The 20,437-nt window shown below is 38.0% G+C and overlaps 1 protein-coding gene across 23 annotated transcripts in view; it reads right to left on the bottom strand.

The window, feature by feature from the left end:
- Positions 1-20,437, bottom strand: part of Gphn (gephyrin) — a 433,952-nt gene that overhangs the window by 106,326 nt on the left and 307,189 nt on the right. For all 23 annotated transcript variants that reach the window (XM_051148057.1, XM_051147978.1, XM_051148006.1 and 20 more), the window contains one exon: positions 11,288-11,380. In XM_051148057.1, coding sequence (XP_051004014.1) covers positions 11,288-11,380 — 93 coding nt within the window. The remainder of the gene's footprint in view (positions 1-11,287; positions 11,381-20,437) is intronic.

Raw genomic sequence — 20,437 nt, 5'->3', positions numbered from 1 at the left:
GGGACTGTGATAATAGAACAGATGAATATAGAAAAATCCATAGTAAGAGAAAATGTAAGGAAAGAGAACTGATGAATCACAACTTCAATGCACAGCCAATATCAAGGCTTACTATCTCTTCTTATAGAGATAGAAAAACAAGCACTAATCTATTGAATGTGAAGACATTTAATTGTAACATCTATTAAAAAGATAGGTTAAGCAAATGCTGTGAGCCAGCATAGTAGCACATGCCTTTAATTCCAGTACTTGGGAGGCATAGGGCAGGCAAACAGCTGTGAGTTTGAGACCATCCTGGTCTATAAAGCAAGTCCAGGATAGCCAAGGCTACCCAGAGAAACCTTTGTCTTGAAAAACCAAAACCAACCAACCATCAACCCCCCCCCAAAACAAACAAAACCAACCAACCCACCACCACCACCACCACCCAAAAGCTGTGATTTTTCAAGATGAATTCTATGCAATTGGGTAGAAGAGAGAGGAATTTGAGGCATGGTGGCACATAAACAGAGTTTGGAAAGAAATTACATATGGCATGGCATATTAGAGAAAATGGATAGATTCTAAGGGTTTCTGTAAAGTATTAGACTATTTTCTAACTCATTCTGATATGTCTGCTCTTGAGCTTTCATTCTGCCTTCTAGCTGGAGAATTTGAAAAGGACAGTTAAACCAAATTCTAACAGTGCACACATAAGCTATGTAAACAGTTCATAAAGCTGAATTTCAGAACTCAGATACGTGCTTTCTCTTATCCTCCTTCCCCCTCCCCCACCTTCACTTTCTTCCTCCTCCTTCTCTACGCCCTCAATACATTTTTTCTTCATTCCTCCAACACAGTATCACTCTGTACAAAGCTGGTCTGGATCTCATTACGTAGCCCAGGCTGCCATTGATCTCCTTGAGCCCCCTGTCTTGTGCTAGGGTTACAGCCATGATCAACTACATCCGGGTCCTCTCTGTTTTCTTAACGTCTATAAAACATCATCAATTTTGCTATTTTTTTTTGAGGATTTCTGGCTACATGATTTCTTTACCTTTTTAAAAAAAAGATTTATTTATTATTATTTATACAGTATTCTGCCTGTATATGAGCCAGCAGGCCAGAAGAGGGCACCAGATCTCATTGTAGATGGTTGTGAGCCACCATGTGGTTGCTGGGAACTGAACTCAAGACCTTTGGAAGAAAAGCCAGTGCTCTTAACCTCTGAGCCATCTCTCCAGCCCTTACATGATTTGATATGAAATTTATACCAGCAGATAACTAATTATTGTGGCATTGTACAGAAAATTATCATCTCCAAAACATAGGACCATCTCCATTTCTTTTCCCTACTGTATATAATTTTTTTCTTAAGCCTCTTTTCTATATTTAAAATCTTGCAAATTTTTTTCCTAAATGTTTAACTTTAGGTTTATAAAGTTATACATAATCTTATTATGTATCATTTGATTCCTTCCTTCCCCTGCCCCACAAACACAGGGAAGCATCTCTATGTAGTCCTGGCAGTCCTCAAACTCAGAGATCCCCCTGCCTCCACCTCTTAAGTGTTGGGATTATTTGTTTTGTTTTTTGAAAGCTGTTTATACTTACTACTCCTCCTTTCTACAAGCTGTTCCCTCCTCCCCCAACATGGTCCTGCTATGTGGCTCTGGCTGGTTTCTTTTTTTACCTACTATGTGATCAAGGGTGTCTTTAAACTCATAGTAATCTTCCTGAGTGCCAGGGCTGGTTAGAGCTGTGAACCATCATCTCTAGCTTGTTTCTAGTTGTTTTCTTAGTCTTTCTATTATTATCTTGATTTTCCAACCCACGTCCCTAAGTGTAAGTGTTCCTTCAACTGCTTTGGAGTTTTAGTCCACATGTTTCTGAAGGAAATCTAGAGATCTAGAACAAGGAAGAAACTTCATTACATTTATAGAGTTAGCAGTGATCACAAGGGTCACTGGTTGATACTGGTGGGCCTAAGGCAAAAGCAGAGAAGAAAAAGGGAGAATAAAGGGTGTGAGAGGAGAGCAGAACTGAGTAGAAGAGGGTAGGAAGTCACAACAACTGTCTTAAGGATAAGTGTGTATGTGTCTGTGCGCACACATGCATGTGCCTGTATATGTATGTATGCATGCGTGGGTTTTTTTTTTTTTTTTTTGAGGATATATAAGCTGAAATTTTTAACATGGTTTTAAAAACATGTCTTCGCCTTCTGGAGATGTCTGTTGCTTCCATTATGTGTATTTCAGCTACCCTCCTTTGTGGTTACTTGTACACAATGGCTGCATTGTGTACTGCATCTTTCTATGAGCTATGGATCTGAGAGAACTAGCAACAATTCATAAGCAGAAGGTAATGAGCAGCTGCTAAGTAATGTCTTGGACATTTTATACCATGGGTTTTCATTTGGGGTTTTCCTTAGTGAAATAACTAAAAAGCAATTTTAAACAAAAGAATAAATAGGATACTCAATTGAGATTTTATACAAAATATCTTGAATAAATGCTGCAGCAGTAGAAAGGGTCTTTTGTGGCTCATGTGGGCTAGCTAAATTTCTGGCAACAAAAAGGCTATGAGTAATAGTTTCTTTTTATTCAGCTGCTTGTACCTCATGTAAACACCACAGAGATGCGTTTTCTCTGAGAATAGTTCTGCCTTAGATACTTTCTCACTCTCTCCTACTTTATTCCCAAGAATGAAAAAGAAAAAAACCTAACCAAACAAAAACAACTCCACCGTTTTCTTGTTGCTAATATTTCAACTACTGTAGCTGTCTTATTCTACAGATAAGAATCTTTTGTCATTCTGTAGTAAACCTAGAGGGCTATAAAGAGACTAAAACACAATTTACCTTTCAGATGGGAATAAGTAATAAGGCGAACCCATGAAGTGATCATAAAGATAAATACTTTTCTTTCTGGACAATATTCATTTTCATAAACACTACAGAAAGATAAACTTGGAAGAAAAGTGCAGGCACCAAAATGGCTTGTTATTTATGCTTTACCAATTTCATGGAGAGTTTAATCTAGTGAGAAATAGTTAAGATCTTGAGAAAGAATCTATTAGTGAAAATTAAAACAGAACATAATGCCCTCCTCACCACCATTTTATTTCTACAGATACGAGAATAAAAAATTCAGATTAAGGGCTGGGCAGTGGTGGTGCACACCTTTAATCTTAGCACTTGGGAGGCAGAGGCAGGTGGATCGCTGTGAGTTCGAGGCCAGCCTGGTCTACAAAGTGAGTCCAGGACAGCCAAGGCTACACAGAGAAACCCTGTCTCGAAAAACAACCAACCAACCAACCAACCACCCCCCAAAAAACCAAAAACCAAACCAAACCAAAACAAAAACCACCACCACCACCAAAACGGATAAGTGTTACCCTGCTTTTTTGTTTTGTTTTGTTTTGTTATTTTGGAGATAAGGCATCTTGTTTTGTAGCCCACAATGGCCCTGGACTCATGATCTTCTTGCTTCAGTCTCACACATGCAAGGATCATAGGTATGCACTACTGTGCCCAGCTCCTTTGATCAGAGATGGTTTGGGAAAGTGTGTTTACAATAATAATAATAGTGATAATAATATTTATCACTAAACATTCAGGAAACAATTTTAAGTGTTCTTTTTTTTTCTTCACCAAAAGATGGTTTAATGATTATCACTAGGTCAAGACTTATTTATTTATTTAATTTAATTTTATTTATTTATCTTTGGATATTCTGGGCACTTTACTAAGGTTTTCCATACTCTAACTTGGTTTTCAAAACAATCTGTTACAGTGACTTTACACCTTTTGCTGTTTCAAGGTGAGAATACAGGATAAAAAACTGAGTAATTTACTCAAAGTCACATAGAGGAAGACAGTCCTGGAATCTGGCTCACATGGACTCTGCTCAAATATCCTATATAGTGGCTATTTGTGATGACGCCTCTACCATAAGAGATGGCACCAGAACATGGCAGATTAGCAAATTACAAGAAAAGGAAATATTTTAATGGATAGTAAAGAAACAAAACCAAAGAAAGTCTATGACTTGCCATTTAAAAAAATGTGGCTGGCTGTGTCCACATGTAAACCCATCAGAAAATATGAATTTTAAATTAATTTTGAAAAACTGTTTAAGTATTTCTGTAGGCTATAACTCTATGTAAGCACCATTAAATCTGGTGTATTTTATTCTTTAAATATGAATAACAAAGTATGTAGATTGTTAGAAGTATTTTTAAAATAATACTTTCAAAATTTCTGAGAATTCCTAGAACACTGATTTATTGTCCCTGAATCTCAAAACAAAACAAAACATGTCAGTTAAAGGCAAAAGAATTATATGATCTGGAGATCCAATGGACTGCCTTCATCAAAGCACCAGCAAAACTTTCAATCACCGTAAATGGAGAAAGCAAGATATCTCATGACAAAACCAAGTTTAAACAGTACCTAGCCACAAATACAGCCCTACAAAAGATATTAGAAGGAAAACTACAGCCCAAGGAGGCGAGCTACACCCAGGAAGGCACAGGAAGTAAATAACCTCACATCTGCAAAACCAAAAGAAAGGAAACACACTCTCTCTCTTTCTCTCATGTTCAACATAAAAATAAAGGAACTAATAATCCACTGGTCATTAATATCTCCCAACACCAATGGCCCCAATTCCCTAATAAAAGGACACAGGCTAACCACATGGATGTAAAAACAGGACCCATCATTCTGCTATATACAAGAAGCAATAAAGATAGACATTACCTCAGAGTAAAAGGCTCAAAAAAAGTATTCTAAGAAAATGGACCCAAGAAGCAAGCTGAAGTAGCCATTCTAGTATCTAATAACATAGACTTTCAACCAACATTAATCAAAAGAGATAGGGAAGGGCATTTCATACTCATCAAAGGAAAAATATACCAAGATGACCTCTCAATCCTGAACATCTATGCCCCAAATGCAGGACTAACCACCCACATTCATAAAAGAAACATTACTAAAGGCTTAAATCACATATCAAACCACACACAAAAACAGTGGGAGACTTCAACACCCCACTCTCACCAACTGACAGATTGAGACAGGAACTAAATGTGAAATAATGAAACTAATAGAGGTCATGAATCAAATGGACCTAACAGATATCTACAGAACATTTCATCCAAACACAAAATAATACACCTTATTCTCAGCATCTCATAGAGCCTTCTCCAAAATAGATACTATATTTGATCACAAAGCAAACCTCAACAGATACAAGAAGATTGAAATAACCCCTTGCATCTTATCAGACCACCATGGATTAAAGCTGGGACTCATCAAGAACAGAAAAACAGAAAGCCTGCAAATTTATGGAAACTGAATGGCTGCATACTCAGTGACCTCTGGGTCAGGCACGAAATAAAAAAAGAAATTAAAGACTTACTAGAATTCAGTGAAATTGAAGGCACAGCATACACAATCTTATGGGACACAATGAAAGCAGTGCTAAGGGCAAAGTTCATAGCACTAACCATCTTCATAAAGAAATTGGAGATGTCATACATTATCAACTTAACAGTGCACCTGAAAGCTCTAGAACAAAAAGAAGCAAACACACCAAAGAGAAGTAGACAACAGGAAATCATCAAACTCAGAGCTCAAATCAATAAATTAGAAACAGAGAAAACAATTAAAAGAATCAATGAAACCAAGAACTGGCTATTTGAGAAAATCAACAAGATTGACAAATCCCTAGACAAATTTAACTAAAAAGCAAAAAGAGAGTATTCAAATCAACAGAAGTAAAAAGAGGGACATAATGACAGATACTGAGGAAATCCAAAGAAATCATTAGGTCTTACTTCAAAAGCCTATATGCCAGAACACTTGAAAATCTAAATGAAATAGACATTTTTCTTGATAGATACAACTTACCAAAAGAGAATCAAGACCAGGTAAACAAATTAAATAGTCTTATCTCCTAAGGAAACAGAAGCAGTAATCAAAAGTCCTCCAATCATAGAAAGCCCAGGGCCAAATGGATTCACTGCAGAATTCTGCCAGACCTTCAAAGAAGAGCTAATACCAATTCTCTTCAAACTATTCCATAAAAAAGAAACAGAAGGAACATTACCAACTTCAATCTATGAGGCCACAGTCACTGATACTTAAACCACATAAAGACTCAACAAAGAAAGAGAATTTCAGACCAATTTCTCTTATGAATATTGATGCAAAAAATACTCAATAAAATATTTGCAAACCAAACCCAAGAGCACATCAAAAATATCATCCACCACGACCAAGTAGGCTTCATCCCAGGCATGCAAGGGTGGTTCAATATACAGAAATGCAGCAATGTAATCCATCATATAAACAAACTGAGAGAAAACAACCACACGATCTCCTTGGATGTATAAAAAGCATTTGAAAAAAAAATCCAACATCCATTCATGTTAAAAGTCTGGTAGAGATAGGCAATACAAGGCACATATCTAAACATAGTAAAGGTAATATACAGCAAGCCTATAGCCAACATCAAACTAAAGGGAGAAACGTAAATTCTATTGAAACCAGGGACATGACAAGGCTGTCCACACTTTCCGTATCTTCAAGTCCTAGCTAGAGCAATAAGACAAGACTAAAAGAGATCAAGGGGATACAAATTGGACAGGAAGAAGTCAAAAATATCACTATTTGCAGATGATATAATAGTATATATAATTGACCCCAAAAATTCTACCAAGGAACTCCTACAGCTGATAAACACCTTCAGCAGAGTGGCCGGAAATACAATCAACACAAAAAAGTCAGTATCCCTCCTTTATACAAAAGACAAACAGGCTAAAAAAGAAAGTAGGGAAACAACACTCTTCACAATAGACACAAAAACATGAAGTATCTTGGTGTAACTCAAACCAAGCAAGTGAAAGACTTGTATAAAAAAAAAAAAAAAACACCTTCAAGTCTCTGATGCAATTTCCATCAAAATACCAACACAATTCTTTACAGACCTTGAAAAAACAATTCTCAGTTTCATATAGAAAAACAAAAGAACCTCAAATAGCTAAGACAATCCTATACAATAAAAGATCTTCTGGAGGTATCTCCATCCCTGAGCTCCAGCTGTACTGTAGAGCAACAGTAATAAAAACTGCATGATACTGGTATAATAACAGGCAGGTGGGTAAATGTTATCAAATCGAAGACCCGGAAGTAAACCTTCATATCTATTGACACTTGATTGTTGACAAAGAAGCTGAAACCATACAGTGGGAAAAAGATGGCATCTTCAACAAATAATGCTGGCATAACTGGATGTCTACATGTAGAAAAGTGCAAATAGATCCTTATTTATCATTCTGCACAAAACTACAGTCCAAGTGGATTAAAGACCCCCACATAAAATCAGACACACTAAATCTGTTAGAAGAAAAAGTAGGGAAGAGCCTTGAACTCATTGACATAGAAGACAACTTCCTGAATGAACAGTAATAGCTCAGGCTCTAAGATCAACATGAAACTGAAAAGCTTCTGTAAGGCAAAGAAAGGACATTGTCAACAGAACAAAAACGACAGCCTACATCCGACAGAGGGCTAATATCTAAAATATATAAAGAACTCAAGAAATTAAACACCAACAAATCAAATAATCAATTAAAAACCACAGAACCAAACCAAATTTTCATCAAAGGACTATCGAATGGCTGAGAAACACTTAAAAGAAATTGTCCCTAGACATCAGAGAAATGCAAATAAAAAAAACTCTGAGATTCCACCTCATACTCTTCAGAATGGCTAAGATAAAAAAAACCTCAAGGGGCAGCATATGCTGATAAGGAAGTGGAGAAAGAGGAACACTCCTCCATTGCTGGTGGGAGTGAAAACTTGTACAGCCACTTTGGAAATCAATCTGACATTTTCTCAGAATATTGGGAATCGTTCTACCTCAAGACCCAGCTATATGGCAAGAGGCTAGCCCTATAGTTTGGGTCTCTCAAGGAATTCCCAAAATTTGTGGACAAATGGATTGAATTACAAATGATCATAATGAGTGAGTTAACCCAGAAGCAGAAAGAGGCAAATGGTATATACTCACTTATATCTGGACACTAGCCCAAGGGCCATGTCCCATGAAAATCTTCACTTACCAGAAAGTGGAACAGAAGGGGAGGACAGCCTATTGGGACTCTAGGTGAGAGAAGCATGGGAGAATGGGGAAATAGAAGGATCCAGAGGGTCCTAGAAACCCACAAGAACATTACGATGGGCAGATCTGGGCCCAGGAGTCCTGCCCAAACTATGGCACCAGCCAAGGACAATACGTGCAGTAAACATCGAACCTCTACCCAGATCTTGCCAATGGACAGGACATTCTCCACAGTTGAGTGGAGAGTGGGGGACTGACTTTTACATGAACTCTGGTGCCCCATATTTGACCACGTCCTTTGATGGGGAGGCCCGGTGGCACTCAGAGGAAGGATAACAGGCTACCAAGAAGAGACCCAATGAGCATATACAGGGGGAGGAGGCATCCCTCAGTCACAGTCATAGGGAAGGGGAGTAAGGGGAAAATGGGAGGGAGGGAGGAATGGGAGGATGCAAGGGCTGGGATAACAATTGAGATGTAATATGAATAAATTATTAAAATATATTTAAAAAAAAGGACCCAGCTATACCACTCCTGGGCATATACCTGAAAGATGCTCCAACATACAACAAGGACATTTGCTCATTTATGTTCATAGCACTTTTATTCGTAATAGCCAGAATCTAGAAGCAGCCTAGATGTCCCTCAACTGAAGAATGGATAGAGAAACTGTACATTTACACAATGGAATACTACTCAGCTATTAAAAACAAGGAAATCTTGAAATTTGAAGGTAAACAGATGGAACTAGGAATGATCACCCTGAGTGAGCTAACTGTGACCCAGAAAGACATGCATGCTATACACTCAGTTATAAATAGATATTAGCTACATAATACAGGATAACTACACGACAATACACAGACATAAAGAAGCCAAATAACAAGGAGGACCCCAGGGAGAATGCTTAATTTTCATTCAGAAGGACAAATAGAAAAGATATCAGAAGCAATTGAAGAGAAGGAATATGAGAGGAGCCTACCATCGATGTCCTCTGAAAGACTCTACCCAGCAGGGGATCAAAGCAGATGCTGAGATTTACAGCCAAACTTTGTGGTGGAGCTCAGGGAGTTTTATGTAAGAGTTGGAGAATAGAATGACATGGAGGGGACAGGAGTTTCACAAGACCAATTAAGCCATCAAATCTGGGCTTGTGATGTTGGGGGTGGGTAGTGGTAGTGTGGTGCTGCAGAGACTGATGCACCAACCAAGGACCATGCATGGTGAGGACCTAGTCCCTCTGCTCAGATGTAGAAAGTAGGTAGCAAAGCCTCCTTGTGGGTCATATGATATTGCGAGTAGGGGCTACCTCTGACATGGACTCTGGTGCCCAATCACTGATCATTTCCCCCTGGTAAAGTGGCCTAGTCAGGGAACAGAAGAAGAGGACATAGGCAGTGCAGACAAAGACTTGATAGGCTGACATCAGATGACATGGGAAGAGGGCTCCCCTTTCTGAGGAGTAGGGGAGGTGGGGAGGGGTGAAGAGGAGGGACAGTGAGACCAGGAGGTGATGAGTGAGGGGGCTACAAACAAGATGTAAAGTGAACAAATTAAAAAGAAAAAGAACTTTGTTTTTAAAAAGATTTATTTATTATTTATACCGTGTTCTGCCCACTTGTACACCTTCAGGCCAGAAGAGGGCACCAGATCTCATTATAGATGGTTTTGAGCCACCATGTGCTTGCTGGGAATTGAACTCAGGACCTCTGGAAGAACAGCCAGTGTGCTTAACCTCTGAGCCATCTCTCCAGCCCCCCAAAAGAAAAAGAACTTTTAAAAAAATGCTAGGAAAATAGATTTTGAGTACTCTCACCACAAGAAATAATTATGTGAGATAATAGATATGCTAATTAGGTTAATGGACTATCATAGTGTATACCTATTTTAAAATATCATATACAGAAAAACCAAGGAAAAAGATCTAATCAAAGCTTTTAAGCAATTTAGTTGAGTTTTTATCCTGGGTTAGTAGGTCAGATTTTAGGTAGGCAACTGCTATTTAGTATTTGCTTTTAATCTTTATATAGTTTTAGGCAACTCTGAGAGTACGAACTGTTAGTACCATCTGGGGTTCCAGAGCTCTGGAATATGGACTCTTCCAGAGAGAATTACAGATTTGATACATGCATTTCATCAAATCCTTTATTGATGTTTAAGTTTAAACCAAGAGAACAGACTTTCACATTTAACCCCTGTACTAGGAATCCATTCATTTTTCCTGAGACTTAGAGAAGTTTTCAACTAAAAAACATATGGAAGACTTCCAGACGAAGGCTGTCTGCTTTCTGGTATGTGAACACGCTAAAAGTATAAGGTATCGTAGCATATCGTTTGGTTTTATGGTGTCAGAGAACCCAGAGACTTATACATGCTAGGTGGTTTCTCTGAGCCACATCCCTAGACAAGTAATGGTGTTTTAAGTTTGATGTCTATGTATATACTTGTAATAAAGAATTTTCATAGGACTATACACCGTATTTTCTTGTATATAAGATGACCTTTTAACCTCCCAAATCTGTGCCAAAGTCAGGGGTCATCTTATATGCTGGGTACTTACCTGCAGCTTGCTTTCCCTTGCTTCATATGTTGGGCGCATATAGTGGGGGGTGTTGGCCAATTCCCAGCTCTGTGTAGGAAGCAGGGAGGAGCAAGCTGCACACATTTTCCTGTACCTCAAGGAGGAGAATGTGAGCGTGGATTGGCTCTCCACCAGAACCCACCCATTAGGGTTGAGTGTGGAGCTTGCCTTAAAGGGGCAGTGTAGGCTGACACTGGATAGCTGTTGGCATTTTAAAAAGTGCCTGTATGTCTGTGCTCTGTCTACAAAGAGACACATGCCCGAGCCTGCTACACACAGTGTACGTTGGAAGAATAGTAGTGTTACATAGTGAGTATATTCCAAACGCTATATTGTACTTGGAAAAATTAGGGGTTATCTTATATGCCCAGTCATCATATACTCCTTAAAATATGGTAATAATTTCCTTGCAGAATATTAATCAATCTTTTCAGAATATGTATCAAAAATACATAGGTACAGATTAGCATTCTTATCAGGGAGTAATTTTGACAACTAATTGGGAATGGATATAATAGCAATCAGGAGTGGGGAGAGAGAAAAAGGTTGGAAAAATGCAGTATGAGTCTAATGACATTTAAAAAAGCAACATATTTACCTCGAACAGCATAGCCATCTTTTACGGATGCTGGGAAGGGGGGTAGGTTGTCTTTTGCATATACATCTTGAGCAAGGACTCGTCCCATTCCATCTGAAAGAAAAGAAAAAATATAAATAATGGAAGCAATCAGTTATAAATATGATGAGCGTAAGTGCCTATGCCACATCTTGTGAATGAGCTCAGCCAGACTTTCTGATTTTCATCCCAAGGAATAGCAGACAGAAAGAAGAGATGCATTCTGGTGCCTAGATCACATATAGTCAATTTCTATAATGGTTACAGCAATTATGTAAATATGAATTGCTATACAGTTAGAAGATATATCATTAACCCTTTGAGTACTCAAATATAATCTTGATAAGGAAAGCCAAATGTACACATTTTCATATTAATTAATCTAGAAATTTCCCTTCTAGTATTATATCTTAAGAATTTATCTTCATGTAGAACTTTATTTCAGAATTTCTTATGTTAGTAAATATGGACAGAGACCAAAAGATCAATAATATATTAAAGTAAACAGTGATATTATTCTTATGGTAAAATATGGGACTAAAGTAATACTTATAGAGAATATTCATAGACAGAAGAAAAAAATTTTAAAAGATATGTTTTAAAACATGCAAAATTAAATATGCACTACACTATATGACTGTAACTATATTAACATATAAACACATCTATCTACAAGGACGTACACGAATACACAAAAGCTGCTACTTTAAGGTGTTAGTTATGGTTTTTATTCAGTTATAGTGTTTATTGCAACAGTTTCAGATTGTATCTTTAATACAATTAGTATGCCACTCTTACAAGCATAAGTTTTATTTATTGTCCTGAAAGGAGAAAGTAAGGCAGTAAGAAAAGGAAGGAGCCTCCCAATAATGTCATTTGAATTTTAACCTTTGATTTGGCTCATTAACCCATGATTTAATGACAGTAAGTATATCAATACTGTATGGTGTAATTCAAATGGATTCATAACTAACTCTCTAAATTATTCAGTGAGCCTCTGTCCTTAAAATCAAGACAAATACCAGATTTGACTGGTTTGAGGCATTTTCATACTTTGTTTCATACCATTGTTTCCATTAAAGTTTGACTTTAGGCACTTGAAGGCTTTAGGACCTAGAAGTACAGAGATTTTTTTTTTTTTACTTTTGTAATCTTAATTCACAGAGACACTGACTCTTACTTTTTAGAACACTGAACATTGAATTTGAAGGGAGAACTCAGTAAATTTTAGCCTTAGATATAAGATGTTGAATCTCTTCTGGATCTATACTTTCCAAGACAAGGAGAAGTGCTGAGATTCCTATTCACATACACTTTTTCTCTTTTGGTGGTGGCGTGGGGTCAGGAGACATAGTATCTTCTATGTAGCCCAGGATGCACTTGAACTAATTTTCCTCCTACTTCATCTCTGATTGGTAGAATTATAGGAACAAGCCATGAAACCTTGTCATAATTATCAGCTCTTAATGGCTCCTTAATTATAAGTAGTTAGGCTTATGATGGTTGGTCAAAATACAAGCTCTACACATGTTTATATACAAAGAGAATTGTTTTGCTGGGATCTTAAATATTAAATAATAATGGCCACTGGGCAGTAGTAGTACACATTTAATTCTAGCAATTGGGAGGCAGAGGCAGATGGATTTCTGTGTTTGAGGCCAGCCTGGTCTACAGAGTGAGTTCCAGGACAACCAGGGATACACAGAGAAGCCCTGTCTTAAAAATTCAAACCAAAACCCAAACCCAAACCCAAACCCAATCCAGTCCAAAAAATAATGGCCAATAATCAAAGTTAGCACAAAGGTTGTATTTTTCTGGCAGTGGGACTTCAGCAGGCTCATTGATAACTAATAAATGCTTACTATAAATTTTAAGTTACTAAGTAGTTTCATGTATAAAAATCTAGAACTGTGTCTTGGTCAAAGTACAGAGAATAAGCATCTGTATTCACCCATAAATGAGGTATCTATATCACAACTCCTCCCCACAAAGCTCATGGGATATAGAAGAGCAGGTGGAACGAATATAGGAGCCAGAGGCCAAGAGGGTCAGGTAAACATTGTTTTCTGGACACGACATTGATTGCTGACATAGTTGCAATACTCATGAATTCACAGCAGCTGTGGTAGTCTGCATAGACATGCACAATATGGAGCCAATCAATGTTTCAGCAAGGAATGGGTAGGGACTCACAAGTCCCCACCCATAGCTGAGGAGCTTTGACAGCTGATGGCTGGGAGGGAGGAGAGAGTCAGTTTTATTTAGGGCAATGGGCAAGTTCAGGTGGATGGCCCCATACTCAGTACAAATTGGAATCAAAGGTTTGGAAATAAAAGGAAGCATGAAATTGGGAAAAGAAGAGAATTGAGAATGGATTTGGGAGAGGTGAGAAGGGTAGTGAAGGGTGAATTTAATAAAATGCAGTACAAACATGTATGAAAGTATCAAAGAATAAAATATATTAAAAACTACTGAAATGTTATATTCATCTTGTAGATAAAGAAAGTGAGGTTTAAATAAGGTAAGCCAATTACTCAAGGTAAGATTTAAAATACAAATCTTTCAGTTTCTAATAGGAATTACCATGATAACTACTTCTACTCATGTTCCCTTTTCTAACCTTCCATGATTTCTCTCACATTATAAAAAAAGACAAATTAATTCTCCAAAAATTTAAACAATTACTATGCAAATCAATGATTCTACTTTTGGGTATACATACACAAACAACTATTGAAAACTGAAACTTGGATATTTATATACTCATGTTCACTAAAGTATTATTTACATTCATAAACAGTAGAAACAACCAATTGTCTATGAATGAATGCATGAATGATAGAAAAATATGCTTGAAGTATAAACAAATGGATGAAGAAAATACTTTGAGAACAGGAATATTTTTCAGTCTTAAAATATACAGACCATTTTTATATGCTACATGACAAATTTTTATGCTAAAAGAAATAAGTGTCACAAAAGGTCAAATATTATTCCATTTAATGTAATTCCATCTAAAGTAGTCAAAATCACAGAATAAAAAGAATAGCAGTTGACAGGGAATTAGAGGAGAGATTAGTAATGAGAATTGATTTATATGAGGTATTTGTTATTGTTTAATTGTTACATAGTATAGAATTATAAAAAATATTTTATTAATTTATTCATATTACATCTCAGTTGTTATCCCATCCCTTGCCTGCTCCCATTCCTCTCTCTCTTCCATTTTCCCCCTACTCCCCTCCTCTATGACTGTGACTGAGGGGGACTTCCTCCCCCTGTACATGCTCATAGGGTATCAAGTCTCTTCTTGGAACTCTGCTATCCTTCATCTGAGTGCTGCCAGGCCTCCCCATCCAGGGGACATGGTCAAATATGGGGCACCAGAGTTCGTGTGAAAGTCAGTCACCACTCTCCAGTCAACTGTGGAGAACATAGTTTAAATTTGAGAAGACCAAAAAGTTCTTGAGATAATGTCTCTGGTTATAGGAAAATGCAAACATATTTAATGTCATTTTACTAAATATTTTAAAATGGCAAGGATGGTAAAGGTGTATGTTATTTACTATCACAATCAAAGAACTAAGAAAACTGTTGGGAATAAGTACCAGCAGGCTGTACAGAGTCATTTTTCATCTTACATCCCTGCCAGTAGCGAAAGATAAGCAAAAGTATATGTTCAGCAAGGCTCCTTTTATTCTCACAGTTCTAGAGGACTATATAGAGGAATTCTAATGTAGAATTCTAACCCAACAACATGGCTGCTTTTGCAAGACCACTTAGGTTTATGTGATCTGATTGGAATGGAGACATACACTTAGTACACATCTTTAATCCCAAATAATGTAGGTTAAGGTTAGTTTGTAGAAGGAAGCACCCATGTTTGAAATCTAATTGAGGGGCAGCCAAAGTGACAACTCAGAGAAAGATTTGACAGATTGAGTCCAAGATAGGATACACCCAACTCTCACAATAACAAAGAGGAAAGAGAAGCTACTTAATAGCAGTACAGTAAAGTTGAGACAGGAGAGTAGGATACAGGAGAGAGAGAGAGAGAGAGAGAGAGAGAGAGAGAGAGAGAGAGAGAGAGAGAGAGAGAGAGAGAGAGAGAGAAAGACAGAGAGACAGAGACAGACAGAGAGAAGAGAAGACAATACAGTAGAGAAGACAGTACAGTAGAGTTAAATTCAATATAGTACAGCCCAGGCAATTTGGTGCAGTTTAGGTCAGTTCATGGAGTTCGGAAGCCAATAGAAGTTAGTTTGAACCAGTCAGCTTGGAGAACAGTTTTGAACCAGAACAGCTGAGAAGAAACAGCCAGCCAAAGTTCAGAAAGAACTAGAAAAGGGCTAGTTATTCATCAGTAAGCCTGAGAAGATAATTATATCTGGACAATAAAATTAACTTTTACAGTGTAATCTCTATCTTGGAGAGAAGCTTTTAAAGACATAAGTTCTAAAGGGAGGTGAAAAAGTCTGTTCTTCAGGGAATGTTATTAAGTTCAGGAAGTAAAAAATTCAAAAGCTTTAGAAAGACCTTGAAACGGACCAGATATACTAGGCCCCTCCTTTTCTAAGTAGTGTATAAGCACCAAGGGCTGCACAGTCTGCCAGACCAGTACAGCAGCCTGAAAGAGACAGATAACAACTAAGCTAGTTAGAAAAAGCTCAGGCCACTTGAGCTGTTCTGAAGAAGCAGAGAGCAGCCACTTTCTGGAAAAGACATTCTCCAACCTGTGAGCTGCCTGCAAGTTATGCTATGGTTTCCAGTTTTTGTGAGCTAATATGTGCTTTTGACGAACAGTTATCTTTAAGCCATTTCTGTTCCTATAAGTAATCTTTCACCCATATTCCCATATTCTCCAACAAAACTTAGGTGGGATATCTACTTTGGTTTGTCATCGATTCCTTTATGGAATGAGTAGATATTTGTACATGACTCCCTAGAAATAACGTCATACATCTTCCATTAGGGTATTGTTGAGCATATTTTGAAAGCTTAGAGATTGTTACGCTTGTATAAATCTCAATGCTGTGCTTGCTTTCATTATTTCGAACACAATTGGGATACACACCTCTTATTAAAACATTATTTATACTGGAATGTTCATGCTGAGGACTCTTAGGAGTATGAGAGAAGATGCCCAGCCCAGGTGTGGCCTTATGCATTAATAAAGGAAGCTTCTAGAGGGGAGACAACTCTTAGGAACGTCTGACCCTTGACTGGTCTACGTCCAGTAATAGCCTAAGTGGAATTAACAGACAATCTGAAATTCGAATGCCACCCTCCACTGGGCAGACTCTAATATTAGAAAGACCTAGAAAGAATCTAATCCAACACTTTGCCTTTCTTTTGTTCCTCATGTTTCTCCCTTTCTTAAGTCAATTTTATTTTACATTATGTATCTAGTTGTTTTGCCTACATGCATATCTGTGTATCACTTGCATTCCTAGTAACCACTGAGCTCAGAGGAGGGTATCAGATCTGCTGGAACTGGAACAAGTTTGTGTTACTGTCTATATGTGTTACACTACATGAGTGCTTTTGGAAGTTGTGGAACCACAACTTTGCCTCTCTCCTTCTACCATGTGGGTTCTGGGGATCAAACTCAGGCCCTCAGACTTGGCAGCTAGACCCCTTATCTACTGAGCTTCTCACTGACTCCCAAAATATAAGGGAATTTGATGTTGTTCCTTCTTAAATATTTTTATTTTAACTGCATCATTTTCCGTTGCTTATGTTCTGAATCTTAACACTATTGACATAGGCTATATTTAACTTCAAGATAGTGAATAAAAGGGCTGTTATATAATCTATAACAAGTAACGTATATAGATTGAAAACATAATAAGGTAATGGAAAAACTAGGAACCATATTTAAATTCTGTACTTAAAGAATCATAAGTCCTCCTGGTCCCACTGTTCCTCTCTCTGCCCCCTATCCCCTACTCATGAGAAAAGGCGAGCTCCCCTCAACCCACCCCAAGCCCATCAAGTTGCTGAGTGCATCCTCTTCCTCTAAGGCCTGGCAAAACAGCCCTGCCAGAGGGAAGTGAATGAAAAGCAAGCAACAGAGTCCATGTCAGATACAACACCTGCTCCCCTTACTAGGGGAACCGTATGAGGATTAAGCTGCCCATCAGCTACATATGGATAGGGGGCCTAGGTCCAGTTCATGCATGGTCCTTGATTGGTGCTTCACTCTCCATATGCTTCCCCGAGCCCTGGTTAGTTGACTCTGTTGGTCTTCTTGTAGAGCTCTTGTCCCCATAGGGTCCTTCTGCCCTTATCCCCACTTTTCTACAAGGCTCCCTGTGCTCAGACTAATGTTTGGCTGTGAGTGTCAGCATCTGTTTCCATCAGCTGCTGGGTGGAGCCTCTCAGAGGACAGCTATGCTAGGGCCATGCCTACAAACATAGTAAAGTTTTGTTAATAGTGTCAGCGGTTGGCTCTCTCCCTTGGGCTGGGTCTCAGGTTGGGCCAGGCATTGAGTTGGACATTCACTCAATTTCTGCTCTAACTTTACGCCTGCAAATATTGTCGGCAGGGTAACTTTTGGGTTGATTTTTATGTGGGTGGTTTGGTGTTGCCCCTCTCCACTGGAAGTCCTGTTTGACCTGTTCAGCCTCCATTACCTCCACTACTAGAGTCTTAGCTAAAGATACCCTCATACCTCCCAGCAGCCTACCTTGTCACAGGTCTCTAGCTTGTCTCAGCAATGTCCCCACTCTCAGTTTTTCTTCTCTCTGCAAGCTTGCTGACCTCCTGCCCATGCATTCCTCACATCTGATGCCAACCTACATTTTCTTTCCCATTCACTCTCCTACCCAGTTCCCTATCTTCATCCACTTTTGCTGTTTATTCTATTTCCCCTTTCTGAGTGAGATTCAAGCATCCTCCCTTAGGCCCTCCTCGTAACTTAGCTTCTTGGTATCTGTGCATTGTAGTGGTGTTATCCTGAAACATACGTTTAATATCCACGTATAAGTGAGCACATACCATGTGTGTCTTTCTGGGTCGGGGTTAACTCACTCAGGGTGATATTTTCTAGTTCCATTTGCCTACAAATTTCATGATGTCCTTTTTTTTTTTTTTTTTTTTTTTTTTTTTTAAATAGCTGAGTAGTATTCCATTGTGTTAATGTAGTACATTTTCTTTTCCCATTCTTTGGTTGAAGGACATCTAGGTTGTTTCCAGTTTCTGGCTATTATGAATAAAGCTGCTATGAACATAGTTGAGCAAGTGTCCTTGTTGTATGGTGGAGCATCTTTTAGGTATATGTCTAGAGGTAGAGCTTTTCCTAATTTTCTGAGAAAGTGCCAGATTGATTTCCAAAGCAGTTGCATAAGTTAGCACTGCAATCAGCAATGGAGGAGTGTTCACCTTTCTCCATTTCCTCAACAGCATGTCCTGTCCCTTGAGTTTTTGATCTTAGCCATTCTGACTGGTGTAAGATGGAATCTGAGGAATTTTTTTGATTTGCATTTCCCTGATAAATAAGGATGCTGAACATTTCTTTAAGTGCTTCCCAACCATTTGAGATTCCTTTGTTAAGAATTCTCTGTTTAGCTCTGTACTCCATTTTTAAATTGGATCACTAGGTTTGTTGGTGTTTAATTTCTTGAGTTCTTTATATATTTTGGATATTAATCCTTTGTTAAATGTAGGGCTGATGAAGATCTTTTCCCAAGCTGTAGGCTGCTGTTTTTTTCTATTGACAGTTTCCTTTGCCTCACAGAAGCTTTTCAGTTGCATGAGGTCCCATTTATTAATTGTTGATCTTAGAGCCTGAGCTGTTCAGAAAGTTGTCCTCTGTGACCATGAGTTCAAGGCTCTTCCCCAATTTTCCTTCTAATAGGTTTAGTATTTCTGGCTTTAAGTGGAGGTCTTTGATCCACCTGGCTTGAGTTTTGTGCAGGGTGATAAATAAAGGTCTATTTGCATTATTCTACATGTAGTAAGATACCCAGTAAGACCAGCACCATTTGTTGAAGACACTTTCATTTTTCCACTGTATGGTTTTGGTTTCCATGTCAAAAATCAAGTATCCATAGGTGTGGGGGTTTATTTCTGGGTCTTTGATTTGATTCCATTGATTAACCTGTCTGTTTTTATGCCAATACCATGTGGGTTTTAGTACCATGCTCTATAGTACAACTTGAAATCAGGGATGGTGATATTTCCAGAATTTTTTTTATTGTACAGGATTGTTTTCGCTATCCTGGGTGTTTTTATTTTTCCATATGAAGATGAGAATTTTCTTTCAAGCTCTGTAAAAATAATTGTATCGGAATTTTGATGGGAATTGCACTGAATCTGTAGATTGCCTTTATAAAATGGCACCTTTACTAGGTTAATTCTACCAATCCATAAGCATGGGAGATCTTGCCATCTTCTGGTATCTTCTTTAATTTCTTTCTTTAGTGACTTGAAGTTCTTGTCATAAAGGTCTTTCACTTGCTTAGTTACAGTCACACCAAGATATTTTATATTATTTGTAGCTATTGTGAAGGGTGTTGTTTACCTAATTTCTTTCTCAGACTGTTTGTCATTTGTATAAAGGAGGGCTACTGATTTTTTTGAGTTAATTTTGTATTCAGCCATTTTGCTGAAGGTGTTTTTCAGCTGTAGGAGTTCTCTGGTGGAATTTTGGGGGTCAAAGACATAGGATAAGCAGAAGCTGCCTAAAACCTATTTTTGTCTAAGCAGGGCCAGAAAAAGGGAGCTAAAACATGACACCTACTATTACACTAATTTCAGGTCTTTAGCATCATTTGCTACGCCAGCTACCATTATTAAAAATATCTTCATAATGGACCGGGAGAACTATTATGTAACAAAATAGAAAATGAAATCTTGATACCTTACTCCTATTCCTTTTCTGCTTTTGAGTCTGAGTTTCCTTGCAGAAAAATTAGGATGTTGTGTAACTATTCTCTAATGTTCACTGAGGTTAAACACACCAGTTTTAAGATTCTATGAATAAAACTAAAACTCTTTACTTAGACATTTATTTCTTTGGGTGTATGTGTGAATGAGCACATGTGTTGGGAGGCAGGAGGATAACCTTGAGTTGTATTCCTTGAAGCCATCTACCTTGCTTTTTGAGTCAGGGTCACTCATGAGAACTG

The sequence above is a fragment of the Acomys russatus genome, chromosome 1, assembly GCF_903995435.1.
Source record: "Acomys russatus chromosome 1, mAcoRus1.1, whole genome shotgun sequence".
NCBI classification, from domain to species: domain Eukaryota; kingdom Metazoa; phylum Chordata; class Mammalia; order Rodentia; family Muridae; genus Acomys; species Acomys russatus.
This window is presented reverse-complemented; position numbering and strand designations above follow the sequence as displayed.